This window comes from Alexandromys fortis, unplaced genomic scaffold, assembly GCF_014885135.2.
Source record: "Alexandromys fortis isolate MF-2015 unplaced genomic scaffold, M_Fortis_MF-2015_v1.1 scaffold_226, whole genome shotgun sequence".
NCBI classification, from domain to species: Eukaryota; Metazoa; Chordata; class Mammalia; order Rodentia; family Cricetidae; genus Alexandromys; species Alexandromys fortis.
The window spans coordinates 2,215,977-2,225,824 of record NW_026068117.1 but is presented as its reverse complement, the minus strand read 5'-3'; the positions used below and the strand labels follow the sequence as shown (position 1 = coordinate 2,225,824).

Genomic DNA, 9,848 nt, shown 5'->3' with positions numbered 1-9,848 from the left:
ATCCTTTACCTCACAGTATATATAAGGTGACCAGAGGTGAGGAATACAGGAAGTTCTTTTTTTTCTTTTTTTATTATTATTTAATTAAAAATTTCCACCTCCTCCCCTCCTCCCATTTCCCTCCTGCTACCCCCATCCTCCTTCCCCTCCCTCTCCAGTCCAAAGAGCAGTCGGGCCTCCCTGCCCTGTGGGAAGTCCAAGGTCCTCCCCCCTCCATCCAGGTCTAGGAAGGTGAGCATCCAAACAGGCTAGGCTCCCACAAAGTTGTTACATGCAGTAGGATCAAAGCCCAGTGCCATTGTCCTTGGCTTCTCAGTCAGTGCTCCTTGTCAGCCACGTTCAGGGAGTCCGGTTTGATCATATGCTCCATCATCCAGCTGGCCTTGGTGAGCTCCCTTTAGATCAGCCCCACTGTCTCAGTGGGTGGGTGCACCCCTTGTGGTCCTGACATCCTTGCTCATGTTCTTCCCTCCTTCTGCTCCTCCTTTGGACCTTAGGAGCTCAGTCCAGTGCTCCAATGTGGGTCTCTGTCTCTAGCTTCATCCGTCGCCAAATGAAGTTTCTATGGTAATATGCAAGATATTCATCAGTATGGCTATAGGATAGGGCCATTTCAGGCTCCCTCTCCTCAGCTGCCCAAGGATCTAGTTGGGGACATCTCCATGGACACCTGGGAGCCACTCTAGATTCAAGTCTCTCGCTGACCCTAAAATGGCTCCCTTAATTAAGATATATACTTCCCTACTCCTATATCCATCCACCCTGCCTCCATCCCAACTGTCCCATTCCTCCAAGCTCTCCCCATCCTCCCCCTCTCACATTTTCTCCCCATTTTTCCTTACCCTGACCCCATCTCCACCCCCAAGTTTCCAATTTTTGCCTGGCAAACTTGTCTCATTCCAATATCAGGAGGATAACTATATGTTTTTCTTTGGGTTCACCTTCTTATTTAGCTTCCATAGAGTCTCATATTATAGGCTCATTGTCCTTTATTTATGGCTAGAATACACTTATGAGTGAGTACATACCACATTCATCTTTTTGGGTCTGGGTTACCTCACTCAGGATAGTGTTTTCTATTTCCAGCCATTTGCATGAAGAATTCAAGATGTCATTTTTTTTTACCGCTGTGTAGTACTCTAATATGTATATATTCCACACTTTCTTCATCCATTCTTCCATTGAAGGACATCTAGGTTGTTTCCAGGTTCTGGCTATTATAAATAATGCTGCTATGAACATAGTTGAACAAATGCTTTTGTAGTATGATAGAGCATCTCTTGGGTATATTCCCAAAAGTGGTATTGCTGGATCCTAGGGTAGGTTGATCCCTACAGTGAGTGCTTAGAACACTGATGTCATTATACTGTGTGAGACTAGGAGGGGAAAGAATTGTTGAAAGCCTGAGTGTTCTCAACATGCTCAAAGTGCTCATAGTATGTTATTTTCCTGATTCAGGTATCTCAGTTCCCTGTTCTACTACCAGGACTCTGTCCTGCTGTCCCTGACTCCAGCCATCATGCCAAGGGGACAGAAGAGTAAGGCACGCGCTCGAGAGAAAAGGCAGCAGGCACTCAAGGATGCTCAAGCAAAGGAGGCAGAGAAAGCAGAGTCACCTGCTGGCTCTGATCAAGCTTCAGGAGATGCTAAGCCAAGCACTTCTACTGCTGACTTCCCACAGCAGTCTGAAAGCTCAGCATCCAGCAGCACTGCCAGCCAGGGAGTGACCCACGGAAGGTCTGATAAAGTTGCCCAGGGCCAAAGGGATGGAAATGAGCGTCCCCCCGGGGCTCTACTCTCCACTAGAAGCACAAAGATGGATCTTATGACAAGGAAAACAGTAATTCTGATGGATTACATGCTCCTCAAATATAAAGTTCAGCAGCCCATGAAGAGGGGAGAGATGCTCAAAGTTATCAACAAAAGGTTCAAGGAACACTTCCCTGAGATCCTCAAGAAAGCCTCCTATCGATTGGATGTGGTGTTTGGCCTTGAGCTGAAAGAAATCCTGCCACATGGTCAAGCATATGAGCTTGTGAGCAAGCTAGATGTCGAGGATGATGGAAGTAGGAGCAATGAGCTAGGTGTTCCTACCAGGGGCATTCTGATTGCTCTCCTCAGTGTGATCTACCTAAATAACTATTGTGCTGCCGAGGAGGATGTCTGGTGTTTCCTGAATGCATTAGGAGTCTATGATGGGATCATGCACGTCTTCTTTGGGGATTTCAGGAAGCTTATCACTGAGCAGCTAGTGCGGGAAGAATACCTAGAATACCGTCAGGTTCCTAACAGTGATCCTCCATCCTATGAGTTCCTGTGGGGCCGGAGAGCCTATGATGAAACAACCCAGATAAAGGTAATGGACGTTTTAGCCAAGATAAGTGAAGCCTTGCCTGGGGTGTGCTTATCTCGTTATGAGCAGGCTTTGATTAAAGAGGAAGAGAAAGCCCAAGCTGCAGCTGCAGCCAAGTCTGGCACTAAAGGCAAGGCCAAGGGACGTACTAAGACCAAGTTAAGTCATCCTACTCACAAGTGAGGTATAAGGTAGCCTGTGATCTATTGTTGAAAAGGTCAGTTCATATTTTTGCAAATAAGCTGTTGATAATCTTTTGGGGGTCTTTTAGCAAAGTTTTAACTTGGGGTTAAATGTACACAGCTACATTTTGTAGCCTGTTCCTTCACTGCTGTTTACCAAGTTGGGAGCTCAAATTTTTTGGATTGATTTGAAATACAGTTTACAATTTGAAATGTTCTAAGGATTTGGTGAGGTTCATAAGATAATATGGAATTAGATTAAGAAAATGGTGTGAAATATGAAAGAAAAATATTCAAAAGTGTTAGGCTTTTCAGTGAAGATTTTTTTTTAGTCCTTGTTTTCTTAGCATTGATGTCAGAAATGTATACTGACTTTTGTTTCTGATATTAAAATATATGTGAGAAATTAGCAGAGAAGCAGATCTCTTTTTTTGAACATTCATGTTTTATCCAAACACACACAACATTTGCTCTTGCACAGCTGTCACCCTTCTACAGGATATGTTCGTTAATAGAAGCAGGAGGTCCGGAATATGCAATGATGTATTCTGTAAGAAACTCATTATTGGACATAGTGGAATAAGGTCTCTATTTCATTAAGAAACAATAAATGGAGTGATATCTTGTTCAACATAAAATATCTATCTACATTCATTACTAGTTATCTTCAGGAAAGTAGGTCTTGTTTTTTTCCTTCTTGTACAGTACTCTCTGTAGATTCTTTTAGGCAAAATGTTATGGAAAACAAGGATAAAAATGAATTCGATTTAAGTGCTCACATTAATAAATGATACCTTCTGATTCAAATACAGATTTTTGTAATATATATATATATATATATATCCCCTTTATGCAAGAAAGACATCATCAAAATCATTTTTCCATGGATAACAAGACTTACAAATCTAAATGTTTCCATGTTTCCATGGCTAGTAAATGAAAGAATTTAGATTAAGCATATGATTCAGAGACAACACTGCCCTATTCTACTTATGCTTAACCACACTGTGACTCTTATATCAGTTTTGTTTTCAATATTACTAAATTGGTCTTAATGTCTAGCACTGCCTCCAGCTCTAAAAGATCCATGCCGTCTTCTGGCCTGTGCAAGCACCTACACACACAAGTCATAAAACTATACTCAAGCAAATTCCAAGTCAAATCAACACCAGGTACTGTGGGATAATACACTTGTACCCACTAAAGATTTATCATTTGCATTGTTTAATGAAACATGATTGGCCAGTAGCCAGGCAGGAAGAGATGGGGTGAGCAGACTAGGAGAATTCAGGGAAGAGGAAAGTCTCCTTCTGCAGTTACCACCCAGACGGACAGAAAGCAAGATGAAATGCTGCATTGGAAAAGGGCCCAAGCCATGTGGCTGAACATAGATGAGAATTATGGGTTAATTTAAGTTAGAAGAGCTAGTTAACAATAAGACTGAGCTAATGAGGCCAAACAGTTTATAATTGATATAAACCTCTGTGTTTTGTTGGGACTGAGCAGCTATGCGAACCGGTAAGAGGGAAACTTCTGTCTTCGGAAGGTAACCTTAAGCATGCAGGGCTAGTGGTGAGCAACAGATTGTAGGACCCACAGGACACTAGAGTAGGAACACAAGAACCCCTATGGGTGCCTGAGGGGTGGCATAAAGGATGGGCTCCTCAGTAGAGGAAGCTAAGCCTAGGCAGAAAGGACCTGGAAATCCTAGTGCTTCCTCTGAATTCCTAGAGCTGGAATTCCAATCCAAATTCTTTCCTAGCATTGTGACAAAAAGTTTCAGGAAAATGGCTTGTTTGTCAATTCGTGCCTCCAAAGTTGGGAACCAAATGAGTCATGTTTAAAAAAAGCTCAGAGGGAGACACTAGGGTTCAACTTGAACACCCAAAAGCAAAGCAGTCATCCACTGACTCTTACATTCACCTCAGTCTAAAATGGCAATCCTGCCTCTAGGAATCTCAGAATGAGATGTAACTGAGAGCTGTGTCCCCATTCTATAATCCTCTCTAGTTCTGGGATGGAAGGTGTGCACCACTGGGATTAAAGTCATACACCGCACAATTTCTGTGTCAGCAGGTGTAGCTACTAGGATTAAAGTGTTATTGTGGCCTGGTTTGTAAGACTGGCCCGTGAGACCGTTTTACTCTCTGAACTCCAGGCACCTTAATTTATTAAAATACAAATGAAATGCTGCTACACCTAGGAGCAGCTTTCTCAGGTCAGGTAAGAAAAGAGTGGTGAGGTCTGATAAGTACAAGATAATAAACTGAATGAGGATCATGCAAGACAGAAATGCTCAGAAAAGGCACATTCTGGACCTAAAGGTAAACACTGATGGAAAGTAATCTAAGAAAAACCCTCATCTCTCAATCTCAGAGAGGTTATGAGAACTGTCAGGTTGAACTTATTCTTCTGTGTAATAGAAGTTTTTCTCAGTGGTAGAATCTCCTGGGATTGATAGGGATGGGCTCAATTGAACAGACTGTGTGTGTGTGTGTGTGTGTGTGTGTGTGTGTGTGTGTGTGCTGAAAGGGAGCTGAATGTTCAGAGAGAGACAAGTGAAAAGATATATACACACACAGAGACACACACACAGACACACAGACACACACACACACACACACACATATATATATATATATATAGCTGAGTGGGTAGAGAGCTTGAAGATATATAGAAGAGATATGTGTATGTAGGAAGTGTAAAAGAACAAGCATATGGGTGTATGCAGAATGTAACTGTGTACAGAGGGATGTGTCTGTGTAAAGAAGTGTGAAAGTAGGTAGCTGTGTGGAGAATATATGGAGACTATGTGGAGAATGTAACTGTGAAAATAGATAAAACTATGTATAGAGTTGCATGGCTGTGTTGAAGGGAGATGTATGTGTGTAAAGAGAAATGTAACTGTATGTAAGGAGACATAACTGTGCAGAGAGATTGCCAAGATTGAGAGATTCCTCAGGATGAAGTAAAAGAGGTTACCATCAGCAAAGCATGTGCTTGTTCCTTTGTTTCCTAAGTTACCATTAGAAATCATGTGTATTTCCCTATTTCCTCTTAAATAGAAAAATGTAGCCCATAGAAAGAGAAGAAATTTTCTTAAGTCCAAACTGCTCTGAAGGCTTTCTTTTTTGTAACCCTGATTGCTGTCACAGGAGCTGACATCTATGGATATGGTACCTATTACAAGCTATTTGCTTACCCAAGAAGGTAGCCATTATTCCTTAAAGAAAACATCGAGAAAGGGATTTCTTAGAAGTCAGAGGAAACATAGCAGCAGAATTGCGCACTTGGAAAATGGCTCTAGAATCAATGAGGCCCTTCCAAGTCTTGAAAAGTCTGAAGGAGCCCAATTTATGGGCCATTCCTGGATGCAGGAATGCACTCTGGGGCAAGACTGACAATATTAGGCAAAAGTGGCTAACCTGGAGAGGGGTGGTGGATGGCAGGCGGCTGGCTGTTGATCTCTACCTAGCTGCCCACACTGGGGCCGGGAGGAGTCTTGAATTTCTCAGACCTAGGTATTATGTTTCAAATATGGAAAGCGTGATTAATGACACCACTTTTTGATGTGGCACTTGTGCTCAGGAAAATCCCAAAGTGGGAAGGAAGACCCACAGGAGATTTTGACTATAAATATTTGCTGGTGTTTGTAGTTGTCCTTTCAGGGTTGGTGGAAGGCTACTCCATTGGAACAGACTATTCCAATAGTTACTAAGAAACTTTTTCAGGAAAAGTTTCTAGGTTTAGACTTCCCTAACATTGGGGTCTCACATGGCCCAGCCTTCACCACCATAGGTTATCATAATCTGACAAATACATTAAATGTTCATTAGAATGTATATGTATAGGCCACAGAGCTTAGATGATGCACAAAGTGTGACTATAAAACTCAAGGAATTTCTGACCAATTTGGTCAGGGAAACTTGGGCCAACTTCCTCCCATTTTCCCTGCTCACGACCTGATATACTTTTTACCAGGAGTGGCTTCCTCCTTTAGAAGTTATGTTTGGGTGAGTATATCCCATGTTCCTCTTTTTGGTTCTGGCTTACCTCATTCAGGATAGTGTTTTCTATTTCCATCCATTTGCCTGCAAACTTCAAGAAGTGCTTGTTTTTTACTGCTGAGTAGTACTCTAATATGTATATATTCCATACTTTCTTCATCCATTCTTCAATTGAAGGGCATCTAGGTTGTTTCCAGGTTCTGGCTATTACAAACAATGCTGCTATAAACATAGTAGAGCATATACTTTTGTTGTGTGATAAGGCCTCTCTTGGGTATATTCCCAAGAGTGGTATTGCTGGGTCCATGGGTAGGTTGATCCCAAATTTCCTGAGAAACCTCCACACTGCTTTCCAGAGTGGTTGCACAAGTTTGCATTCCCACCAGCAATGGATGAGTGTACCCCTTTCTCCACAACCTCTCCAGCAAAGGCTATCATTGGTGTTTTTGATTTTCGCCATTCTGACAGGTGTAAGATGGTATCTTAAAGTTGTCTTGATTTGCATTTCCCTGATCGCTAAGGAAGTTGAGCATGACCTTAGGTGTCTTTTGGCCATTTGAACTTCTTCTGTTGAGAGATCTCTGTTCAACTCAGTGCCCCATTTTATAATTGGGTTGATTAGCCTTTTACGGTCTAGTTTCTTGAGTTCTTTATATATTTTGGAGATCAGACCTTTGTCAGTTGTGGGGTTGGTGAAGATCTTCTCCCAGTCAGTGGGTTGCCTTTCTGTCTTAGCGACAGTGTCCTTTGCTTTACAGAAGCTTCTCAGTCTCAGGAGGTCCCATTTATTCAATGAGGCCCTTACTGTCTGTGCTGCTGGGGTTATACGTAGGAAGTGGTCTCCTGTGCCCACGTGTTGTAGAGTACTTCCCACTTTCTCTTCAATCAGGTTCAGTGTGTTTGGACTGATATTGAGGTCTTTCACCCACTTGGACTTGAGTTTTGTGCATGGTGATAGATATGGGTCTATTTTCATTCTTCTACAGATTGACATCCAGTTTTGCCAGCACAATTTGTTGAAGATGCTCTCTTTTTTCCATTGTATACTTTTAGCTCCTTTATCGAAAATCAGGTGTTCATATGTTTGTGGGTTAAAGTCAGGGTCTTCTATTCGATTCCATTGGTCGACTTCTCTGTTTTTATGCCAATACCAAGCTGTTTTCAATACTGTAGCTCTGTAATAGAGTTTGAAGTCAGGGATGGTAATGCCTCCAGACGTTCCTTTATTGTAAAGATTGTTTTGGCTATCCTGGGTTTTTTTGTTTTTCCATATAAAGTTGATTATTGTCTTCTCCAGATCTGTGAAGAATTTTGATGGGATTTTGATGGGGATTGCATTGAATCTATAGATTGCTTTTGGTAGAATTGCTATTTTTACTATGTTGATCCTCCCAATCCAAGAGCAAGGGAGATCCTTCCACTTTCTGGTGTCCTCTTCTATTTATTTCTTCAAAGACTTAAAGTTCTTGTCAAATAGATCTTTCACTTCCTTGGTCAGGATTACCCCAAGATATTTTATACAGCCCTTCTTTAGTAAACATTAAGAAACGGAGTCCTATCGATAACACAGTTTCTCTCATGCTAGTCTGGTTTCGCTGAACAGGCATGGTGAGTAAAGTAAGCAGGGATTTCTGAGTGGTCACGGTTCCCAGACAGAAAGCAACAGTGAAATTCGGTAGTTAAACAATAAGCAGATAGCTGGCTAATCCTTGACGGTGGGAGGATGTGCAGAAAGTCCATTACTGAGAACGTTATCTCTACTAAGTTGTTCTGTGCCTGACCTTGAATTACCAATAAAAACTTGGGGAATTTTTTTTACTGTATTTGTCTCTAGTGGTAAACAGTTTGTTTTGAAATTATTCTGAAGTCTAAAATTAGCTATCTTTGTGACTGAAAACATTATTTTCTAATGTCTATCCAAGTAATAAAAAATTCTAATATTATTTCTATGTTTCTGAATTACATATTTAAGTGGAAACAATCATCCTTACCATCCACATATATATGGGCACTCAGTTGATAGAATAATAGTAGGGGGAATATTATATATATCGTAATATATATTTATATATATGTGTGTGTGTGTGTGTGTGTGCGTGTGTGTGTGATAATAATACAAACAGTATGAAATATCCATAGCTCTTTTTAGTGGCACATGAGAGGGGCCCTATAAGATCTAAAGATGCATACCCACTAAAATTCATCTCCAGCCAGTACACTGTTCTCCATTCCTGAGGAGCCTGAAACCCCCTAAATATCTAAGTCCACTCTCTCGGGATCTCACTGGGACTCTCCAAAATAATATGGGGAAGCATACCAAGGATGATCTCCCAGACACAGTTTACAACCAATTCAAAATCTGTATTCCAACTGTCTCAGACTACATTCAGATATTCAACACTCAAGTATAACTGAACAGTTAATGCAAGAGGCTTTTAAGGGAAAAACACACATCTTGGGATCTTGCTGTGCAGCTGCAGGGGAAAATTTGAAGGAATGAGCAGTTTAACAGAAGCCAATATAGGCTGTTAGCTAGAGAAAGATGTTCTCACAAGCCGGCAGTTTAGCAGAAGCTACAGTAAGTTACCTGGGGTATCTTGGCCTTGGGTCCTAAAATAGAGTTGGGACAATTTCCATGGGATTCTCTAACAAGGAGACTGAGTTCTCCTTATACCTGAAAAGGCCTCAGCAAGAATACAAGATGGAGGAAACTCTGCATTCTCTTGCCCTGTCACAAACCTAGTTAACAATTTTAGTTTACATAAGCATTTATATTATGTAAAAATAATCCATAACCACACACAGTAAGTTTATATACATAATAAAACATAAGATTTATTTTAATAACCAAGATTTGAGCATTAGTCTTTGGGTGATATTTTCTATAATCACCATTGTGTAAAGGAACTTAATGTAGATATCTTTAGTAAATTTATAAATCTATTAGTTAATATAGTCCAATCTTAATAAAAATCTTACAGTTCACATTTTTATATTTTATTTTGAAAAAATCAAATGAATTTTATGTTACCTATTATATAATTGAAATTTGTTTTGGAAGGAAATCCTCATCAAAATCTTTATATATATATTATTAATGGATTATGAAACATTGAATATTCTCAAAGATATCATTTTAATAGGTGATAAGATGTTAGAGTATTCAAATTTATAAGATTGTATGCCTTTATCAGTCCTTAAGACATGATTAAAATAATGAAATTTGAATCTGCACATGTGTTTTAATTGTACAGGCCAAAATAATAGTTTTAGCACATAACAAAACCTAATTTAAAAAGAGAACTG

The 9,848-nt window shown here is 40.3% G+C and overlaps 1 protein-coding gene across 1 annotated transcript; it reads left to right on the top strand.

Moving 5' to 3' along the window:
• Window positions 1–1,462: 1,462 nt before the first annotated feature.
• On the top strand, window positions 1,463–2,723 carry LOC126490197 (melanoma-associated antigen B4-like). The gene has a single exon (XM_050124926.1). The coding sequence runs from the start codon at window positions 1,520–1,522 to the stop codon at window positions 2,534–2,536; it is 1,017 nt and encodes a 338-aa protein (XP_049980883.1). The 5' UTR covers window positions 1,463–1,519; the 3' UTR covers window positions 2,537–2,723.
• Window positions 2,724–9,848: the final 7,125 nt, after the last annotated feature.

Excerpts from the sequence above, each read along its gene's own strand:
- LOC126490197 (XM_050124926.1), top strand. The coding sequence starts at position 1,520 with ATGCCAAGGGGACAGAAGAGTAAGGCACGCGCTCGAGAGAAAAGGCAG.